Below are 23,278 nucleotides of genomic sequence, written 5' to 3' on the forward strand. Positions count from 1 at the left end.
AATAAAGCCTTTTATTCGATTAAAATGTTCGGGCAGGGTCACTCAAAAATAACTTACCTGCTGATTATAGGTATATGCGTTGCCTAACACTATACCCTCTAACTTGCCTGGCAGTTTTCAATTGCTATTTTTGTTTTAATTAGCTAGGTTGCCAAATCTGAACATTGAAGAAAAAAAATGTAAAGGTTCAACTATCCTTGAATCCAGTTTCTCCAGCTCTAATCACCGGCCGCAGTCACAGTAGCTGCTACCGCTTTAATCATGGCTCGCTTCCGGGCTTAGTAATCTTCGGGGAAAAGAGCTAGTTTGGCTTCTCGTTGTTCGATGGTCTCAGCAGCCTCTCTAGCAGGGCTGCGCTCTCTTTCGTTAACGACATGGCGTATGTGTATGGTGCATTTACCTGTGTTAAATGAACGAGTGGCGCAGATATGGAACTTCACGAAGACGACGATGTTCAATGCACAGCGCGAGAGTGTGCTGAGGTTTTACACGAGGCGTGATCGGCTTTGGCGATAGCATAGTGCTCTCGTGCCTGGCCAGAGCAATGAGGAGAACAGTGTTTGCTGCCAAGCGCGAGATGAAACATTATGCATAGTACGAGTACGTTGTACCATCTCTGGAATGCATGAGGTACTAAGTACAGGAATAATACTTAATAACACGAAACTTGCAAATGAACAGAGTGGAGCTAACGCTTCTAAAGTTTGCGAGTCAGTTGCTTGCAGACACGTAAATCGGTCACCACACAGGCCCTACCTTTCGCTTACGTACAGGGCTCGAGGCGATAACTGATGTTCGAGCTGCAATGAGTGCACGAGAGCATTCGTCATTAGGCGCTTTCGAGACGCGCGTCATGCATGCACCATTTTGTCTGTACCGGCTCAACCATTCGTACGCCCCTTTGGAAATCACAAACAAGAAATTCGACCCGTAAATCTAAACATGCTTATCGTTGATTGGCATTGACGCGCGAATAGCATGCGCTTGCTATGAAGCATGAATGCGACGGGCCGTTTAACTGCACTCGAACTGAAGTCAAATCATGCCGAAAAACTGGCGTCCCGCTTTCTGCCACACCTCCTGCCATCTGCCAACCATATCGGGTGGCAAAGCTGAAAGCGGCAAATCTCCCTTCCCATCTGAGAGGACAGGAGGGAGAGACAGGAAGGCGGCAACCACGAGAAGGTCCAAAAATAAAGATGACTATAGAGTGACCAGCAAATTAAAAAAAGCAAATAAAATCAAGGACACCCACTGATAACGCATTATCATCGCTTAAGGATTCTTAAAATAAAAAGTAACATTTTCTGCAAACACACCCTCTTTGCTATCCACCTGACACAATGTGTGACATTGTGTCAGGTGGATATTGTGTAACGTACATTGTGTAACGTAAATTAGGATGCTTTACGCAGAATAGTTTAAGCCTCTGGTAACGTGCGGGTTAGGTAGACCGACCACCGCCGTCATTCTGCAAACTATATCTCCAGAGATAGCTGAGCAAGTGGCTTTAGGCTTAGCATGTGCCCAGACGAAGACGCGTTTTTTGGTCTGCGACAGCAAAACTGCCATACGAAATTACGATCGTGGGTTGATTGCCCACAGGAGAATCGAATATTTCACCAATCTCCAATCTCACGGACTGTATAGTTGATTTGGACTCCGGCGCACACTGACCTTCCCGGCAACGAATCCGCCCATGGCCTGGCTCGAGAGATCTAGCACAGAGACAGCGGCCGAGCGGGAGGGCGGGGGTTTGGAGCGGGGAACGCAATATATGTCAAACCTTGCAGTACGCAGGTGGCTACTGCGCCAGCCCCTACCCTAAACTGCAGGCAGGCCATCGCCTGGCGCCGCCCCAAGGCTGGGCCATTTCTACGCCTCCTCATGGTGAGCCATATCCTCTCAGGAGAAATTGCAGAATTTTGTATTAATTGTAACTCGAGAGCAACCCTAGAGCATATCATCTCGGACTGCCCCTTTTTTCCTGGGAGGAGCCTAAATCTGGAGCCTCAGCTCGGGAGACCATGCCGCGCTGAACGGACCCTGGGCTCCTGCTAGCCGCCGTCCGATTGGCCTGGAAAACCGCCAGTCAACGTCTCCTGGCCTGCGTCTGAGGCGGGGCCTCCCCCACCCGTTCCAAGGGACGCAGGGCCGGAGCTCCTTCATCCGGTGGCCTAAATAAACAGTTATACTCTATCTCTCTATAGTACAGACGGGTACGAATGTCCAAAGTTGAATTTTTTATATTCTGTTTTGTTTTACGGAATCCATCGGGGGATACTGTTAAAGGCAGGGGGATCTATCGTTGTTTCCTTACTTCTTCCGTTATCAAATAAGACTATGCCTGACGAAAGCGTATGCCCCGATATTGTCGAAATTAGGTTGTAGTGAAAAATTTGCATTAGCTGATAAACCTGGTAGCGTCAACCATGCGCATTTATGAGTAAGGCAGGAAACCAGCTCCGGTTGCCGATTTAGCATTGCCCCATTCCAGTTGCCCTACGTAAGGCGCCAAGAGCAGGAAGGAATGCCAGTTTCCACGAACGTTCCTTCGTCTACACTCATTTGCTAACGCTAGACCACACTACAAGGGTGCCAGCTAATGCAGTGCACTAGCAATAATCCCGCACAGCGTCGTCTTCTAGTGCAAGTACATATTTTGTATTAATATGTGAAACAATATCGCAAGTCTTTCAACATCAGTTTAGATTACTGAGGATTTAGTGACTTTACTAAAGCAAGAGAATTTCATGAACATAATCGGTAGATAATGACGCAGGCCGCGATGGTGTTGGGAAAAAGCATGCACACTCAAGACTGCGAATTAAAAAAAATGAGGCAACTTTTATTTCATTGAGCACCCTAGTTACCTTCACAAACTGTACCAATTTCACCATCTCTCTTCGCGGCGTTCAGTACATGAAAATGCCTCATGGTGAATGCTATTGCATCAAGGGCATCCTTACATTGCGACAGTGACTTAATTGGTCTATTTCCGACAAGCCAAAGTTATAATGAGAGAACGAAGAAACGCATTGTTCTTTGCTTTTTAGTTGTAGCAAGTGCAGGTCAACTTGAAGGGTCCACCACAATATCCTCCGCGGCGGCCGATGCTCTTGCAATGGCTGTGGCATTGATATTGGTTGATGGGACAGCCAAATCCACGGCCTGCAGTAGAAAACGAAAATTCTTACATGAACTTCAACGTTGATTAGAATTTTAATGAGAGCACACGAAGCAACAGACGCATTTGAGATGACGCAGAAATGAAAACATGGGTATTTACAGCGGGTATACAGCCTGCTTCGACCAAACGTTAAACGTTTGATGATTTATTTCGCCCGTAAGCAAGTTATCTTTGTAACCTCTGAGTCTATCAAATACACTCTTTTATTATTAACAAAGTCGTCACTTTGTTCATATGACAATAAATTTTTCACCATAAGAAATACTTTGAAACCGCCGAGGAATACAGTCGCCTTTAATAGTAACAAAAGAAAGATATAAAGCAGGTTCCATCATTTTCAGCAACATTTTTCTTCTTCTTTTTTCCGTTACTGAGCCGCGAACCCGAAATCCACTAAGGGACCTCCAACTGCTTCCGCTCTCGCGAACTATCACTCGTGAGCTGTGGATGCTTCAGTTGGCGGGACAGGGCAGAAATCCTAAATCACCAAGTATGTATGTATATCGGCATATGTATAAGTAATCAGCAGCAATGACACCTCTTCTGGCGGCACAACATTGAAAAAAAAAAAAAAAAAAAGCATATATGCAACGAACTCATTTTTCATACAACACAGTAACTATATGATGAAAACAGGATATATAGGTTTTACGCGACAATTTGACAAAACCAGCGCTGCTTACGGACTCTGACGAGAGCTGCTTGAGAGTTGTCCTCTTCGTCGGCAGTGCTGACGAGTCCTGAGAAGAGTGGTGAGATAGTAAAGTTTTGTCGCGCATCAAGAAAAAACCGTGAAATAAATCTTTTCTTTTTTTTTTTTTTTTGTGCAGCGCCCTTGGGAAAAATCATCTTTTGTGAAATTCTAGTTTAGGTACCCTGCAACATCGAGTTAACGAGTGTTCTTTCGGGACAAATATTTGATGGGTGAAATTGGTTGGAAATTAGCATTGCGATTATCATCTTTGCGTAAGACAAATTTCTGGTTAGGACTCCCGTCAACTTTGGTCGTCGCTTCCTGCTGGCGGCTACTATAACTTTAAACTGCATTACGAGAATGCTATAAATATAAGATGAAACTGCAGAGCGTGTAATGGCGTTTCGTGTTGACAGTCACAGAAGCGACGGCCCACACTATCTAGTGAACAAAACTCACACCAATATGAATTTTAGGCAGGAAGGAATTTGAGCATCTAAAATATTTCATGAATGCCACTTTCTATGGTGAATAATCTCTGTGGGTTCCCCAAGGTACTTCTTGTTTTCATATTTGTGGGCATTCGCTTTGAGCAAGAAGTAATTGTTGATGGGATTTTATACCTTGGTATACTGTCTTGTCAGTGGCGCTGGTGAAATTTCAGTCATTCCTCGTATCGCGTAGCTAAAAGTAATTGTATGCACTGACATGATTTTCTAGTTTCTTTAGCGCAGCGTGGTTGAACTGTACAAGGTAGTTTTTGTTTCCTTGAGCAATGCGCCTCCGGATAGACTGCTAGCAGTTCATACTCCAGCTCTTTTCCTTGGCTTCCGAAAAAGTAGTAATGCAACCTACAGATATGGTATAAAATGCCAAAGAAACTCACCGGCGACAAGCACAACAACGAACGCAATGGCCAGGACTTTCATATTGGCTGATTTGCAGTTTGGGTCGATCGATGAAGATCTACGCTAGAGAATGAGAAAAAAAAAAGTTTCAGGCTTATAAACAGCCACTACATTTTGCAGTATTTATTCTGGGTACCAATAATCCGCTTCTAACCGAACAGAGGTAACGCTAAGCACTTATTCAGGCAACTATAACTGAAAGCTCAACTCAACTTCAGAGCACTGCTTGCGAATGAAGCTTACTATTGTCCCTGAAGACACCTGAAGTTTCCTTTCTTGCTGAGAACAAATGTCAGCAAATGCTTGGGAACGTTTCTGGGTGATTTTTGAAAGCAATGCTTAGATGAGCTATTTACAGCAATGGCCATCAAATAAGAAAATTTCCCTCTATCGTAAAACTGTGCAAAAATATAAAGATGCGATAGGATTTCATGATGATGTTTCTTGACGAGGCACCCGAGTACCTATAGATCTTCCTGATATCACGGTTTCACAAGCGTGGTATATTTAAAGCGAAAAAGGCATCTACGAGTGGGCATACAATAGCTCCCTCGGTTGTACTCAACCGCATCGTTATTTGCTAGATATTTGTGTACTGTGGTCTGCATAACAATGTTTGTACGCTTATAAAAAGGTCGGTGATTAACTTCCCTCCACAACTCTACATGCGTTGCTGAAGACTGTCGTGAGTCTTGTCGTTCTCTCAACGTCGTGTGCGCTACCGAAGCCTGTCCTTTGAAAACCAGTGCTGAATTTAATGTAACAAATGGGGACGATAAAAAAACCTTACCTGCCATTTATGAAAGCGGGATGAACCAAGGTCAATAAATATCAAATCATCGCCGTCAACATGGGTCGAATGGTTACCGAGAGACCTATAGTTTTTCTGGCTGGGTTAGTAGCTTAGTACATTTTTGTAGCTGTCTCAAAACTAAGCCCTCTTGGAAGAGAAAAAAGAAGCAGTAAAAAATTTCAGGGTACATTTCTGTTTCATAAAGCCACGTTTGCTAGTTAGACGCTTTGCTCCTTTTGATGATATCGAGCGGATTAAAGTGGACCTGTTCATTCTGGGTAGGCCCATGAACCTTCTTGAACAGGAATGTGTTGTGTGCATGAGTGCTTCAAATGTCCACACTCTGCCGCGATGGTTCAGCAATAAGCGCCGCCAGCTGCTGAATTAGAGGGCTCAGGATCAAATGCCGGCCGCAATGGCCGCTGAAGGCGGAAACAAGACCCTGTGTACTGTGTGTTTTCAGTGCAAGTTAAAAATCCCCAAAGTGTCAAATTTTCGGGAGCCCTCCGCTGCGGCGTCCCGCATAAAATCAGTCGCTGTGGGACGTCAAGCCATACAAACCACACCAAACTGCATATGCTCGCATTCACAAAAGGAGGAAGCACATGATAGTTGTGATGACATATAATCAGTACACCGAATACATCATTGCCCTATAAGGGAGTAAAAATAGACTAACGTGTCCTCTTCCGGAGTCCCTATCAAGGCAGCGAATTTTTTCACGCTCTGGGGAAGTTTCTTGCCACTACATATGCGGAATGCCACAGCGTTAGCAACATAGGCATAATCTCACTACAACCGGGCTGATTGTAGTGAATGCTGGTAATATGAATGCTGGTTGAACCAGCATTCATTTTATGTAATTCAGATTTGCAGAAGTCAAATATTCGTGGTACTAGAAGTCTTAAGGTTGGCAATTTAGAGGAAACTGTAACATATTTTATAATCTTGGTAACTGGGAGAGCTTTGAATGTTTTGAAGTGAGAACCTACTTCCATGGCTGATCATTTGTATTTCGCATGTTTAGCAATGAAAACATATCCCAGGGCATGAACAATGTGCTGTGTTATTGAGAGGGAGTGGGCTGGAGGACCTGTTACTAACTTCTCACTGCTTTATATTGTTAATCTTGTTTAGAACGTACATTTGAGGGAAGCTAGACTGTCAACTAGAGATACAATACGTGAAGGTTACTTTATTACGACATTAAGGCCTCACGCTATAGTACACAGTTTTGCTTTCAAACTTTGTACTATAGCCAGAACTGGAATATATTATCAATTGAACAGATTCAATTTACACGCGTGCTCACTTCAAAAGTAACTTTTTTTCGCAGTAATTTCTGGTATGGAGCTCCAAAAACCAAGAAAAGCTCAGTATTGATTGCACCACAAACGACGCAAAGGAGAGAGAACTGGCAATTATTTTTCAACTACAAAATGGGCTGAACTAAGGGCTCGTCGGAAGATGCAGTGTATTATCTGTAAGTTCTAATAGGAACCGTGTTACCTCGAAAAGTACACTGGAATAAGAAACTATGCATGTAATAATAAGACAATTCGAGGGATTTTTCTTGCAATGTGCTATCCTCCTCTCCGGCGAGCGAAGTGTTTTAGTCTGCTTATTGGCGGTGGGCATGGCTGCTCCTTAAACAGCCATGCCCACCAGTGGCGCTAGAGCTCTTCGTTTAGGGAAACAATCCGTTGCTATTACAGGTCTGTGAGCGCAGTTTTAAGTAAAGTGGCTTACTGTTGTTTATGAGTTAACGCCAGAATTTGTTTAACGGTCGTTTGACCTACTCGGAAACAATTCACAAGACTCCGCCTGACAACATTCAAAACCAAGGCCAAATTGTCGCAGCATGCAGAGATTGGTTATGACCTAAATAATATTAATAATAAAAGCACCGAGTGTCTTTCATTCTATATACTAACATCCCAGTAATCACTGTTGCCTCAGGGTCTCATAATCTTGAACACCTGACTCTCTTGGACACGTGCACCATCTCCGGCACAAATGTTTAGTCTTTTCAGCGGGTCAGGAGGCTAAAACTTTACCAAACACTTAGGGGGAAAGAAAAGAAGAGCAATAAAAAAAGTCAAGCGTACTTGAAACATTCCTGTGGCGTAGAGTGTTTAAAGAAAGCACCGTGAGGGCCACTGCCCATAGAGCATAGTGCAGGAAATAGCATTTGGCTTATCATTACGAGCACGACTGGAAGCGCCTCCCCAACTTCTGATGTTGCGAATTTAAAGGTTGCCCCTTCCCCCCCCCCCCCTTTTGTTTTCGCGCCAGCTCATAAGTTAATATTGCACCCTATTTATGAACTAGAAAAGCATATATTCATTGGCCAGTTTCCCTATACGAAATTTTGCGTCGCACTTTCCAAAAAACTGTGGGTTAAAGTTTGCCTAATTTAGCAGGTCCCCTCTCAGTCTCCAGCTAGTTACCAACAAAAAATATAGTTAGGCTCCACTTCAATAATGAAATTTCCTAGCTGCCACTAGCGGCAATTGGAAGGTGCCCCTCCAAAAAAAAGGGGCTATAGCCCCGTAAAGTTGATCAAGATCTTAACTTGCCGTGTGCTGCGGTAGTTAGCCGTGGAGGTTCGTTTTTAGCCTAGCAGACGAGCGCTTTTATACTGAAACTGTACGGCGGGCGAAAATGGCTTGGTAGAGGAGATACGCCGAGGTTTTCCCAGCACAATGCTGCTGTTTAATCTGTGGCATTGAACGATATCATGATATCAGAGCACAATGCGAATGCGTGCAAGCCCTACGCTGTGGCTATCAACGAATGCCATTGGTGTGCCGAGGAAGGCCTCTCAAAACATTTTTATGTCTGTGGCGCAAAAATCGTTCGCTGTAATTGAATTCCAGTGAAGTTTTATGCGACAGGTCATACGTTTGGCCGCAGCAGTACGAGCGCTGGAAAAAGATGTTATTGTATTTCGGCATGCCCACAGACATCTTCAAGCGACCTCATAACCACACCTTCAGGCCCCTGCTGTTTGAAGTTAGGTAATATGTTCAAAGGGACTTCGGCAGGGCTGACGACTGGTAGAGTTGGTACTGATTCATCTTAATACCAGCGAAAAAATAAACGCAACACAGTGAACAAGAAATAGAGAACGACGACTGTCCGTTGTGCTGTTTGCTCCTCGTTTCTTGTGTTGCATTTTTCGGGTGGTTTGAAGATGACTCAAAGGGAAGGCTGAATTTATTTACGAAATATTACTGCACATTCATGTTTTCAAATAATCCATTAAATCTATCTAAAAAGCGTCGATAAATTTTCTCCATGGCTAGAGATCAGACTCGCGAACATGCTACCAAATAGAGAAAGCAGCATATGGCATTCTGAATAAACAAAATACGGTGAAAGTCATCGTTTAATTAAAAAGGAAACTATAAATTCCTCGCCGCTTCTCTTTTTTTCAGGGTTCTGCTCATTGTCTTCGTAAACTGCAAATATTAGATGCCGGTTGATATTGCTGTATGGTAAAGTGCTGGGCGACTAAGTAACACACGCCTTCCCTACGCACCATTGTTTAGAGTCATGAAGCTGTCCTGAAGGTCGCAAAATCCCGCCGCTTGTCTTCCAAAAACTCGCATTAGCCCTGCAAAAACATTCACTGCACATTTTGGTCCCCACTTTGCGGTCGCACTACTTCCTAACTCACTTTGCTAAAGCTGTCTTTGTTAAAGCTGCCGTCACAAGACCATAGCGTTTCTGGCGGTGCTGATCGAGGAGCACAGCAGAAAACAAGGCGCCTTAGCTGAGCGCTTCAGGTGACTTATGGCCCCTGTGGGTCTTCAACTGACGCGCTCAGAAATATCTACACATGCTCAATCTTAATGAGTGTTTATTGATTTTGCCTCCATCGAAATACCAAAAAAAAAATGCATTCATAATCTCTTCCAGCCATCCCAAGTGCAGTTTAGGAAGGGGGAAAGAAACTTGTAGAGATACATGCGGCACATATTAGTGTGGCGTAAAACCAATTGGCTTTGCTTTTAAGGCGATAGCCTTTATGACTCGTGACTTGCCGGTGTGTCCTTGCGTGCATCCGTGCGTCCGTGGCAGCGGTCAATCCTCTTTAGAAAGTTTACGATGGTTTCAGCACTGATAGTTAATCAATCAATGATGTAGTAGCAGGTGTGTGAGCATTAGTAAACGAGAATTAGTTAATTAGTGAATAGTAATTAGTTAAATAATGATAACTAGTCAACTAGTCAATTAAAGTTAGTTAATTATTAGGCCTTGAGACATCTTAAACGCACGCATCCCTCATGCGCCGTGTCCTCGTGCGCAAACCTCAATAGACACCTAGTAGCCACCCCAACTGCGCACGCGCAATGACGTCACAAATGACGGTCAGCAGCAAGAGTCACCAAACGAAACCGAGCAGTGGCCAAACAGAGGGCAGCGACAGTGGTGGTTAAAGGCTTTCGCCTCTGCAGCTCTGGTCAAATTGTCCCCTAATGTTTTTTTGTTTAAAGTCAGCCTCTTGCAGACGTACATCTGTATTTCAAATCGCTGCATCTATAAGCCCGATGTTTGTTTAATATCCGAAGTATAAAGTGACTAAATGCCTGCTTGCAGTGTTGGCTAAAATAAATTTAACCTTCGTGGAAGCCGTGCATGTGGTAACATTGCGGATTGAATTTCTCAAGCGAAAAATTATGTCGTGCAGATATGTCAAGGTATATTTAGAAACATGTGAACAAAAATGCACAGGGACAGAACAAGGAACAAGCAAGGACACACTTTGATCCTTGTTCTGTCCCTGCTCTATTTTTGTTTACATGTGTTACTAACAAGCTCATACTACCTCCTTAATATATTTAGAAAGCGCGAAGCTGAATTGCAAAGGTAAACATGAAGATGTTCCTTTATTTTTGCGCTCGATCCCTCCACTGCCGGATATAGGTGCGAACCATTCATTATGAATAATCGATCCCTGTGCCGCTGTCCTTTCATAATACGAAAATAATACAAACATCACTTCGTACCGAAATATTCTTTCTAGATCGTTGTTTCTGGAATAAGTACAGGAAGGAGAATACGCCTTTCCTTCTCATAGAACACAACACGGATAAATGAACATTTGGGCTTATTTCTACAGAAGACAAGGTTAGGACAGCGTTTGAGTTCCATAGCTATTTCTATTCCGCCAGGAGCGCAATAACAGTGTTGGTTAAATATATCCTTCATCACTCACGGTGTCTTCGCCGTTTAGGTATTTTCTCTGGGTGAGACTGGGATAGCTATGCTTATATTTTGTGGGAAAACCGACTGGTCGTAATGGCACTTGCGGATCGGCGTCTTGAATTTCGTCAACTTAATCCCCGCTTTAGCGTCACAAACGGCAATAGCTTTCAAACTAGGGTAAGAAATCGAGAGGAAATATATTTATGGAACGAAGAAAAAGAAAACTGACCTAAATGCGAACGAATATATTATTGGAGATTTTTGGGGCCGATTTCTTAATTACGGGCTCCCATTAGATGCGAAATGTAAGATAGTATCTATAATTATTCTAGCTCGCAGCATCCGAATACTGCGTCAGAAACCGCATAAACGAGCCGGAGTATTGCTCATGCTGAAGGAATTAAAAGTTGGTGATCAGGCTTGTCTCAAAGATTGGAAGACCTGATCACAGTAACCATACCGCTAGTCGCGTGAGGACACTTCACGTACAAAATGATGAAATGAATGGCCGTTGAGTGGAGTTTCCACATTACAGAGAGGAGAGTTCGTATATTCTGACGCATCCTTCAATCGAGGGTGCCTGTGTGACTGAGAAGGGTGCACAGTATACAAAGCGCTTTAATAGGCCCGAACGAAAAGGCTCATTGTACTAGAACTTATTTGCAACAAAATAGAAAATTTAGTTAATTGAAAATCGCTGATTGTGAACAAAAATAACAGGTCTTACGAATGACTACATTCAAGATGACAAGTGCTTGCTCAGCAACAAATTGCAACAGAGCAGATATTTGTGCGAATTGGTAAGCGCAGAATGTGACAATATTTAGGCATTATCAAACAACACGGGATAAGAGACACAGCGCTTAAAAGACGTAAGTTTAAAGAGGGCAGTTCATTGAACAACTTATTAATCATTCTGTACGATGTTCCCTTGTGTGCCATTGTTTGCTAGCCCTTAAACGTTGCCACAATGAACGTTTACCAACATCTTCTGTTATTTGCTCGGCTACAACTGGGGAGACATGTTCCAGTGACTGGTGGTAAACAATAAGGTACAAGTTTAGGAGCGCTTTGTATTTTCTTGAAAGTTGCCTCTCTTTGCCGGAGGTGCGTGGATCATTTTGTTCGTACTTTGTTCGCAATACGGTTAGCGTGGGTTGAGAGACTGCATCACCCTTAAGGGAGGAAGGAGCATTACCGAGATCACAAATTTCATGCGCTCGCGAGGTAAAGTAACCAGCGAACTCTTATGAGAAGGGGTCGTCATCTGCTTTGCTTGCACGTAATTACACTTCAGCAGCCATGCTGTTCAGTTATTTTGGAGGATTGCGCACCACTCGAAATAGGCAGGTACAGTTTTTGCAGCATGTAAACGGACCGAGTGGTCTGCCTGCAGGCCATGATGTGCCAACCGTTATTCATATCTAGCATTCGAAAGAAAGAAAGAAAACTTTATTTCCACTGAAAAGGAGCCCTTCATCTCCCGCCCCCGGCACGTAGGTCGGGGAGCGGGTCAGGAGGGTCCCGCAGGCTGAGGTCAGGTGAGGTTACAAGCACTCTTCACGGACTCAGCCGCCAGGCGGGTCGCGTACGTGCCGCTGCCGCTTGATTTTCCTTCGAAACCAAAAAGATAATTTCTTCGCGCTGCCACTCAGTATCTAGGCTCGACGCACTTGGCCCCTTGGTTGGCCACAACTAAGCCAATATGGCACGGCATGAGAGCCACAGCTTTCTACAAGGAGGTAGCGCAGTCCCTGGCGCTACTGCAATGGCTTTTTTCCTGAAAGTACCTGCTCGCAGTAAACCCGAGAAAGCTTTACTGGGACTTGCTGGCACAATTTGTACAACCTCCAGTATATCGACAACCACCTATAGGGGTGGGCAAGGCTGATGTCCTCAAGCGAGTCAGGAGGCTGCCCGTTCCAACAGGTTCCAAGGATTTCTTCTTCCGCTTCCACACAGGAGTTTTGCCCGTGAAAGCCCGTCAGGAAGAGCGGGGTTTCTTCCTAACATGGGGCGCAAACTGTCTCCTGTGTGGCTGGCGGGGGATCGCTCAACATGTCTTTATGGAATGCAACACGACGCACATCTTCTGGGACGAAGTACGGTTATTTTTCGCCGCGGATTTGGAAGTCACATGGCCAGGCCTCTTGTGTTTCGACGCGCCTTGTGATTGTCCAGAGCTTCGAGACGTTGAGATAGCGCTTGCGTTGCATGCCCTCTGGCGTGCGCGCGTGGATGTGGTGGAGTGTGTGCGTTGGCCGAAACCAGCGTGGCGGCACCTGGTGGACAAAACAGAGTGGACAGTGAGCGCACTAGAGTCCTCTGGCTCCGACGAAAGCCTGCAGGAGGAACTACAGCGGGGCTGCCGCGCATTGATGGTCTTCAAGACACGCCAGTACGAACGGTTTGGGTGCCGTTGATGCTGCACGCAACGTTGCCCAAGTGTTTTTTTTTTTTCTCTCCTCTGTTTTTCCCCTTTGGCTTTCAGTGGCGCATTTCAGGCTTATATGTTAAACTTTTTCTGACCCTTTCTTACCAGACCCCTCGATATAATTCTTTATTGCACATTAATCTCCACTCATGTTTCTTATGGCCGACGTTAACGCGAGAAGCAATGAATGCACTCGGCTATTGGTTGAGTTGCAGACTTGTACATATATATGTAAATAAAGGTTTTATTTTGTTACTGGAAAAGAAAAAAGGCGCGGCGTAGCCGAGTACATTCATCACGTACCACACTTTAGCAGTAAGGAACAGATTACATATAGTGGCACGCGAGAACATGGACAACTGCCTTCCTTGCCACGCATCACTTTTTTCCTAGGCCCTCGATGCTTGGTCATGCCAGTATGGATCTGGGTCCCGGTAAGAATCAAGAGGCACTCCTAGATACAATGCTGGAGTGGTTGACCAGCGCATCCGAGAATAGTGTTCGGGTGTGACCTCCCAGCTACCATGCCAGAAACCGCAACTTTTTTCCCAGTTTATCTGGGCACCTGTGCAGCTGCAAAATTTCTGTACTACATTCGTCACCTCACAAATACTTTCTATATTTGCACAAAAGACAGCGATGTCGTCGGCATAAGCCAGGATTTTCACATGTACTGATTGTAGCGTGAAGCCCGTTATGCATTCATTATTCCGGATGGCCAAGCAAAGCGGTTCAAGGTAGGCTGCAAATAACAATGGCGACAGTGGACAACCCTGCCTCACAGAAGATCGCACTTGGAGGCTTTCAGTGAGTTCTCCATTCACAACAATCCGTGTGGTACAGTTTTTGTATGCCATTCTAACGCCCTCTAATATTATTCGGCCGACATTTGCATGATCTATAACGGCAAACAGAACATCGTGAGAAACGCGGTCAAAGGCTTTTGCCAGGTCTAGTTGTATCATCGCCACTCGGTCATCAAATGAGTCACAGCATTCTAGTATGGATCGTGCCACGTGTATGTTAGTAGCGATACTTCGCCCTTTTATGCCGCATGTTTGGTGCGTGCCTACGAGCATTGTTATAACACCCTGCAATCTTTTCGCTAGCACCTTCATGAAAATTTGGTAGTCGACGTTGGTGAGGCTTATCGGGCGATAAGATCCCACCAACAGGCGCTTATCAGGGTCATCGATTTTAGGAATTAGCACTATGTGGGATGTTGTGAAAGAGAGCGGAACACGTTTTTTCTCATAGCTTTCGTCAACAACCTTCAGCAGAGCCTGGGCTATTGCCGGTTTGAGCACTTTGTAGAAAGCTGCACCCAGTCCGTCAGGGCCAGGGGCTTTGCCTGCTGGCAGAGCATCTATTGCATCCTCAATTTCTTTCACGGAAATCGGCTGCTCAAGCCGTGTTTTAACTTCTTCCTCAAGTTTCGGCATAAGTGGAAGGAATTCACTATAGAAGCCCCGTTCAGTTTTTCGCGACTGACAAAGCATATCTGCGAAATGATCACAGATTGCGTTCTTGATTACACTACTGCCGGCCGAAATACCTGTGCTAGTTCTTATTTCTCGTATTTCCTTTCGGCACGAGTATCGTTTCTCATCTGATAACGCACGCTTTGTTGGGCTTGGTCTGGCGCATTTATTTTTGCGACAAGTTGTCTCGCGTTTCATGTACCTTCGTGACCAAAATGATGTCTTCCTCAGAACAGTAATCCAAGTTCGGCTTGGTCGACTCCTTCCTAATTTTCTTGTCAGTTCGTGTCTCAATGTAGGTGGTACAGTAAGAGGGTATTTGCGAGAAGTGGTGCTCGCGTACAGATTGCTGCATGTGCGCTTTTTCATGGAGTATTTGTGCAATGTTAAGCGGAAAAAATTGTATGCGGACCTAGTGGACACAATGCTTCCTGTACCGATATACCGTTTGTCGCACTGTCCAGGCCCAGGAGATGATGTACTTAAGAGAGTTAAGAAGATGCCAATATCACCACCAGACAAATCATTTTTCTTTAAACTCCACACTAGCACATTATCAGTCAAAACATGGATGCACGCTAAAGGCCTGTTCGTCCCTTGGTCAACAAACTGTTTCTTGTGTAAAAGACCAGAGACGATAGAACACGTGTTTTTGGACTGTTGGGATGCCATTTTTTTCCGGGATGTGCTTCAGAGAACTTTAAAAAAAGAGCTACCTCTAGATGCATATGGCATACGATTTTTACCTTTTCCTAATACAGAGGAGTTTTCCTTTGATACAATAATGCTCCTGGACCTCCACAGCTTGTGGAAAACCAGAATGCAGTTTAACAATGCAGATATACAAGTCAATCCTGTACGAGAACATTTCATACACAGTGTTGTGCGGTTCAAGGAAGTGCATATGACACTCCCCGAGCAGCCACAATGGATTCATGCGCTTGACAGTTTGGTAAAACTGAAAAAGTTTTAACCTGCCGTGTCACACGAAAGTGTGCTGGCACGTTTTATTGCTCATCGTCTTGTTTTGAATGTCCAAGTCGGCAATAAAGAAAAAAAAAAAAAAAGCGGCGTAGCCGAGTGGTTAGCGCCAAACGTTACGGAGCAAGCAGTGACGAGTTCGAATCTAACTGCTACTGGTGTTTCTTTTTTTTTCTGCAATCGGTTTTTTTTTTTTTACCTTTTGTAATGTATTGGTGGTGCTTCGTTATTTTTAGTTTTTACTTTTTACTCGAGGCCCTTTTCTTTGCCGGGCGACCAGCGCAATATATCGACGCTCTCCTTGGTATGAGCGGCAAGTATGCCCTTTTGTTTACGATGCCTGCTAATAGCACGTTGGAGTTCTTGTTGCCGCAGTATGTTGGTCAGATGTGCCATGATTTAGGGAACAATTGAATGATAATGCGTTTTTCCTTAGGCACTTAGCATATATATGTTTTTCGTGGCGTACGTAGCTGCAGTCGAGCGGTCCGGTCAGCGTTAACGGGAGCTCGCAGTCAAAGCGGCGACGGCGGCGATATGCTGGCTCAGAAGTGTGAACGAAGGAGCGTGTCGGCGGCAGCGGATTTCGCTCGCTCGCGCCTCCGAATGCTCAAATGTGAACGAGCCAGGCGCATCTGCTGCTCCAAGCTCGCAATTCAGGCGCTGCAGGTCCAAACTTGAAACTATCCAAGCACGCACGAAAAGCCTGAGCTTGAACATAATCGAAACTGAAGTGGGCGCCTGTGGCGCCTCCAAGTATATTTTTGTATTTGCCTTCAACGTTTAAGTTGTCTTTTCGCAGTCGTTTACGTATGATAAAAGCGTATTATTATATTCGAGACAAAACCTACGACCGCATTCAAGCGGGCAACGTGATTCGCATTTGTCAGCCTCCGGGATCCCTAGCGCGTCACGTGATTTGTAGTTGCAAGTTTCGGCTGTGGCGGTGATACCCGTATTTCTGTTCTTCCTCTTTACTACCTTATAACAGCTCTGTTTTCAGTAAGAGCGGAATTTTTGTAATCAGGAATTGGCATTCTATCTATGCAAGCCCACTTCAGTTTTCTCTTTATATATAGTGTTCCTTTAACACCTGCTGTCAGGTAATGGTCGTCTGGTCCTCAGTCAAACTGCCGAAAAAGCCTTTAACCTAGGAGGTCATCCAGGTTTGCTTAGAAAATTGGAAAATAAACATCGTTGAATTGCATATGAAGGATTTCAATAGGCCACAATTTTTGTTATTGGCATTGGCAATGTTTGCATCTATGGCATAAAGAGGAATTCGCGTTTTCTTTTGGAATGCTGAAAGGAGAGATCTATATTTTTGAGGGTTCGATACGTAACGTCTCGATCTCTGCAATTTTCTACCGCGAGCGACTATTTTCCTTCTTCCACAATGTGGCATAACTAGTTGTTCCATTCCTTTGAGATCTATTGTTTATGCTCGAGACATATAGCTCCGGCCTTCTAGCATCGGCATTGTACAGAAGAATATGTCTAAATACATTCCCCACTCTTCGCACCATCTTCGTATGCTTTATTTCTGACCTCAGCGGCCGCTTTTCGGTGGAGGCGAGAAGCTAGGTGTCAGTGTGCTGTGCGATGCGAGTGAACATTAAAGAACCCGAAGTAGTCGAAATTCTGGAGCCCTCTACTACGGCGTCTCATAGGCTGAGTCGTTTTGGGACGTTAAGCTCCATAAACTAAACTCATTTGCTTCAACTATTTGTATTTTCGCTAGTTTCTGACTATCCTGTATGAATGTTGACCAACCCTTGTAGCGTCATCTGTTGTCAGCGTGGATGGATGCCAGCATATACGAGGTATTCAAGGGACGTCACTGACGCTATTATGCGTTGCAGTGTGCAGCTTCAGCAGTACAATCCGAAGCAGTTCACGATAAGGAGATTAGATATGCCTTCGGCCGTGCTACCTGCAGCACAAGATTGCGGTCAATGTGACATAGGTACATATTCCCTATACCAAATGCGATTTATGTATACAACGATGCATCTAATATTGCTACGTGCCGAGTAGTCAAAGGCTTCAGACGCGTTCACAAATGGCGTTCGCACCCTGAACTCTAAGCAAGAAAGCAAATATTGCCCTCAGCGCTGTAGAGAGCGTATACAGTCACGCCCATGTCTCTGGAAGGTGGTAAGTGGCAGCAGACATGGCGTAGTACAGATTGGCTGACAGGTCTCGTGCCGCCGCGAAGCCACACGATACGGCCAGATTTAGGCGAAGAACGTGAATTCTCCCGCACTATGTAGCGTCTTTTTTTGTTAGCTGTTTTTATCTTGGATCATGAATCAATTAGGTTTGAAACAAGTCGTTCTCAAGCACAGGAGTTCTCTGAAGACGGGTGTCGAACCCAAGACGTTTTGATCGCGAGCCTGTTGCTCTACCTCTAGGCGACGCACGCACATTCGTACGACTTGGTTAAAGCGGGGCTATATCTACTTTCATTATTAATTTAAACAGCCCGAACAAGAAGGAAAAGGACAAGATAAAAGAAAGCCACAGTACAAGCGCTGACTCACAACTATGCCTTTACTCCAAGGCCCAGATAAAAACAAACATGACGAAAACGAAACAATCACCTGAAACAACCCTTGGGTTCATCTGCTGCACAAAAAGCCACTCAAAAAAGACATTTGCTTGAAAGAGCAAGTGAAGTCTTGCTGACACACTTATTGTCTGTTGAAATAAAATATGATTCAACTATTTCTCCAGTCATCTTTTCTTTGTGGCGATACAAAATCCTAACCTGGTCAAACATAGGAGTGCACTTCTTCTCCTTCTTCATTCTTTCACATGAATAGCAATATGACACCAGAAATGATTTGTCCTTGCCACTTTCCAAGTTGTTCCGGTGTTTCAGTAGTCTCTTGTTAATACAGCGTCCGGTTTGTCCTATATAACAGGCTCCACAAGAGAGTGGAAGCTTGTATACAACACCAGTCTTGCATCCAACGAATGGATCTCAATGTTTCACCCCACATTCTTGCTTCTTCGATTCTCTTTCCCTTTGAATAGCCGGGCAAATCCTCTTCATCTTGAGCGGGGCGGTCAGTGCGACGTCAATACCATACCTCTTGCCTACGTTTTTGAGGCCATGCCGCAAGTCAGCCCAATAGAGAGTTTCTTCAGTGCAATCACCGACTCTTCATTTGTGTCATCGACCTTGTCACCACCACGTAACATTATTTTTAGTTTTTATGTTATCATTTTATCCCACTAATTAGCATGGAGTATTATTTTACAAGTATCTGTTATATATTACCATCATCAATATTTATAATTTTACAAACCCTTCTAAGCTTGCATTAGCAATTCATTTACATGAAAGGAAAGGCGCAGTATATCTGTCGTGCACATTATGAAGGCTTGGTTAGACGTCGTGAAACAATGCATTTGCACTAAAATAAATGCTAAACTTGCCGCGGAGTTGGCCATGCCGATGGCAACATAGTAACACAAAGCCTAATGAAAGCAAAGCGGAGCTGTAGCGCTTTCCGTATCACGTGCCTGAGCCGATAGGCATGCGCTTCTATGACCTTCCACATTTTTTCGGACACACGTGCCGTGCGTCAGCTATCTCGGCTACGTTGATAGAATCCAGGAAAATAACCTGATGAGGCCAACGCCCGTTGGTACTGCTTCACAAATAGCGTCAAATGTGTTTATCGCGATCCTAATGCTTGAAGCCAGCACATTTCTTGGTTGACCATGGAACAGTTGCAGCGCTGCGCTGAAACTACGGTTTGCATCTAGCAACAAACGCATATGGCGTATGCAGATGCCGTCACCACCAAAGATTGTGGCAAAAGAAAACCTGCCTCAGTGTCCTTGCCGTGTTTCGGGCTGCTAAGAACAGCAGCCAAACGAAAGAGCCAGTTTGAAGCAGCGAAGTGACACTTCAAGCGGTATTGCCATGTTTTGTCGTCACATGGGCTCGGGCATTCGGCTATGCTCATGTTGTGCGCGTTGGTCTGGTATGACGGCGTGAAGCAACCGCTAACTACAGGCGCAGCTTAACCTTTTCGGGAAGAGAAGCCAATTATGGAGCAGTGAAAAAGTATCGTAGGGCCTGGTTCTTGCTTGTCGCTCCCTTAAAATTACTTATTTACTAGTTTCTCCCAATGCAGCACTTCACCTCTTGAATAGTTTGCGCAATAAAAGACTTTCTTGCAGGTTTTTTGTCATTCGATACGCCTGGCTCGAGAGTCTCCCCAACGATCCTCAATTTTTCCTTCGCGATACGACTTTCATCATCGTCCGCTTCTAAACAAACCCAGCTGTGACCTATGACATGCGGATGTTTTATCATGACACCGCGAATAATTTCTCATAACCATAAGCATAGGTTGGTTGGTTGGTTTGTGGGGTTTAACGTACCGAAGCGACTCAGGCTATGAGAGACGCCGCAGTGGAGGACTCCGGAAATATCGACCATCTGGGGTTTCTTAACATGCACTGAGAACGCACAGCTCACGGGAGCCTTGCTTTTCGCCTCCACCGAAAGCGGCCGCCGAGGCCGGGATTAATCATAAGCATAAATAGGTACACTGCCCAAGAAAGCTCCCTTCCGCATCTCTCTAGTTAGCGTGGTCGTGTGCCAATTACTGCAATAACTACTATGAACGAATTTTTTTCATGCAATATTCTATGCAGAAAGGCTATCTACATTTACGCGTGTCTTTATCGTTATCAATTGTGTGACAACATCCTGTGGCAAAAGTTTCAGTTTCACGTGTACAGTCAGGCAGGCTTGTAGTGCCTTTTATCCTGCCTTCACATCCTTACGAACTGCGATAACAGATCTCAGACAATGATGGGCGTTCGCCTGCTTCGCAATGTGTATAGAGCAGCTGTTTCCGCAACTTAACAAAAGATTAGTTGCAGCAGAGTGGCACCACCGCTTCACACACTCACCTCAACAGCCAGACGAAATTCCACGACATTACGCCGGGAAATACGGTGATCACATACACTCAAAATGCACTTACGTTGCGATAAACACTGCCGGCGGGGCTTTCTTTTCTTCGCAAGATATTTCACGCCTGATCAAGGGCGTTTCCAAGCTCGTCGCTCAGGTTTTGCTGTCAGCGCAATCTCGAACCGCACTGTCTAATAGCAAGACAGACCTTGCCTATAGCAGCTGTACATACGTATTTGCGCTCTGCTTCATCTAAGTCGGAAAAAGCCTGTTATATGAACTGGCTTCACAACAATAGAACTAGTAGCAGCTTTGAAGCAGCCTTCATCACCAGGTCATCATTATGATTTATGAACTGCTAATTGAACGAGATCTTTAAGGACTTCAACGCAAAATTCTATGTGAAATTCCCAGTTGAGAAGCTGAGTTCCAGTTGTGTTTGACGGCGGAGGTGGTTTTAAGTTTATTTTTTAAAATAAATAAAATACAAAGAAAATAACATACGACGGCTACGCGCGCGAAGCTTCCCTGGCCACTGCTTTATGTAATTATGCCATCGTTGCTTCCTTTCGAGCATGGTGTTTATTACAGTGAAGCAATGTTCTATATGCAATAAATGTGTGCGAACTATTACGACACTAATATCAAGTTAACACGATCGAGAATGCGTCACGACTAAGCAAATCCACTATAAAATTGACCGTGCAGAACATATCACTTAGAGGGAGTGCCACTCCGGTTAGAACTCAGTCTGTGCACACGTTTCGTTGGAGAAACAATCATTCTTATTATGTCTTCTTTTGCTGAAAGCACAGATACGCAATGGTGGCCCTTCATGCTTGTTATTCAGAGGCTATGACGCCCACTTAGAAAGAACATCCCTAACGGCTCATTGAAAAATGACAGCTGGCAAGACATCTTATAAAATGCAGTGTCAAATTCAGCCTATTTTTTAGTGTCCAAAGATAGCCCATGAGCACTATATTGTTGCAGTTAATGAAGCAATGCTCAGTTTCTGGGACGCCGCAAAAGCGGGAATTTACTCCAGACATAAAAACTCTGTTACTTGTGTCCAACCACAGTTTAACAGCCAAGGTCTCAGTGTGCAATTTATGAACAAAGAGAGTGTTTGTACAAGGCGAGAGAAGCAATCTTACATACACTAAGTGCTATGGCATGCTGCGTTAAACCAAATTACACAGAAAAGCACACCAGCAGAAAGAAAAAAATACAAATTAAATCCTTTTACACTCGTTTCCGCGACATAGAAACATAGATGCTCGTATTAGAGGGTGTGAAGGTGTATGAAAAAGCATGAATTGCGAAACTATCTGCCGGCAATACTGGCGGACTAGGCCAACACCTCCAGCGCCTTTAATCAGGAAAAGGTTATCACGCCTACAAGGATCAAAAGACGAATTCCACACAAATGTGGCGAAAACTGTGTGAATACGCTGGATATATAGCCTTGTGCAGTGAATAATTAAGAGTTTTAGGGGCGAGAAACTGTTTGCAGATGGCCGCCTTTACAAAAGTAGAAAGACTCTGGGGGTAAAAGCCTGGCGTAGTGCTGAAGTGTTTGCACGCAGTCGTTCCACAAATTTGCGCTCTGCTTATACTCCCTCAAAGGGACTTCAAGGTACCTGGCTGGTACCTTGGAGTCCATACTCAGCAGGTGTCGATCGCCACATACCAAAGCAGAGACCACAGCTCTCAAAACGATTAATCCGAGCCCCTGATACCGGCCCAAAGTTTTCCATTAAATGAATAATTTAATCGATGCTTGGCTTGTCAGCGCAGAATAACGCGAGGTCATCTGCAAGAGCTAACACCCTCAGTTCGTTACCCATAATTCGAAAAGCATTGATGGCTCTGTTCTTTAAATACTTATGCATGGTGTTTCCATGTAGACAGAAAAAAGGAAAAAAAAGAGTAGGGACAATGGGCAATCTTGTTTCACAGCGGACTAAATGGGGACTGGTTGTGCGAGATAACCATTCAGAATCAAGATTGTAGAACATTTTTTGTAACAACGACATGTTCCAGTTGAAAGAATTTAAAATGAACACCGATCAAAATAGAAAAAAAAAAAGAATGAATAATACACTTATTCAAATTCCTTCGCAATGCCAATTTGCAGCATTGCTAATTGGTCCTGAGCATCACGCAGTACTTCAAACCTCTGAACTTCCCATGTGGATTGGAAGGCATTGACCGGCCCGGCCCCTCAGCCGACATATTTGACGAGGTCCACTTGATGTAGCCATTGAAAGCTGTAGTCAGTTTAAGAGGACTTAAGCGAAAATCGTATGATCAACATGAGAAAGCGCGTGAAGGCGTGTTGTAAAAATTGTGTTGAGTAAATGCATCATCGATAATCGATATATATATATATATATATATATATATATATATATATATATATATATATATATATATATATCATATTGAAGAAGTAGTGCAGCCGTCAAAATATATAGGGGTACTGCAGTCATACCTACTTTAGCTGCCAACGTTAAATATATTTAATCGTTGTTTGTTTTAGGTTCAAATAAATTACGCTAGATTTAAAACCTCTAACGTGAATATGCGTTCCCAGTATTTTTAAAACGTACCCCGATTGAAGAAGCTCGGTAGCACA

The 23,278-nt window shown here is 44.2% G+C and overlaps 1 protein-coding gene across 2 annotated transcripts; it reads right to left on the bottom strand.

Annotated features, from left to right (window-relative positions):
- Positions 1-2,821: 2,821 nt before the first annotated feature.
- Positions 2,822-8,241, bottom strand: LOC146202554 (defensin-1-like). 2 transcript variants are annotated; one of them, XM_084588225.1, is made up of 4 exons: positions 8,165-8,241; positions 4,771-4,850; positions 3,874-3,930; positions 2,822-3,171 (listed from the first exon to the last, which is right to left on the bottom strand). In XM_084588225.1, the coding sequence occupies exons 2-4, from the start codon at positions 4,811-4,813 to the stop codon at positions 3,053-3,055; spliced, it is 219 nt and encodes a 72-aa protein (XP_084444351.1). In that variant the 5' UTR covers positions 4,814-4,850; positions 8,165-8,241; the 3' UTR covers positions 2,822-3,052. The 2 variants fall into 2 exon arrangements, with proteins under 2 accessions (XP_084444351.1, XP_084444352.1); XM_084588226.1 differs by having other exon boundaries at positions 4,771-4,855; positions 8,165-8,237.
- Between the last annotated feature and the right edge of the window lie 15,037 nt (positions 8,242-23,278).

Source organism: Amblyomma maculatum, chromosome 1 (genome assembly GCF_055883805.1).
Source record: "Amblyomma maculatum isolate TAMU_Amacu chromosome 1, ASM5588380v1, whole genome shotgun sequence".
NCBI lineage: Eukaryota > Metazoa > Arthropoda > Arachnida > Ixodida > Ixodidae > Amblyomma > Amblyomma maculatum.

Coding starts and splice junctions, on each gene's coding strand:
- LOC146202554 (XM_084588225.1), bottom strand. CDS start 4,813: ATGAAAGTCCTGGCCATTGCGTTCGTTGTTGTGCTTGTCGCCG. Junction 3,931..4,770: donor CGTTGTTGTGCTTGTCGCCG/GTGAGTTTCTTT, acceptor CACTCTTCTCAG/GACTCGTCAGCACTGCCGAC. Junction 3,172..3,873: donor AGCAGCTCTCGTCAGAGTCC/GTAAGCAGCGCT, acceptor TTTCTACTGCAG/GCCGTGGATTTGGCTGTCCC.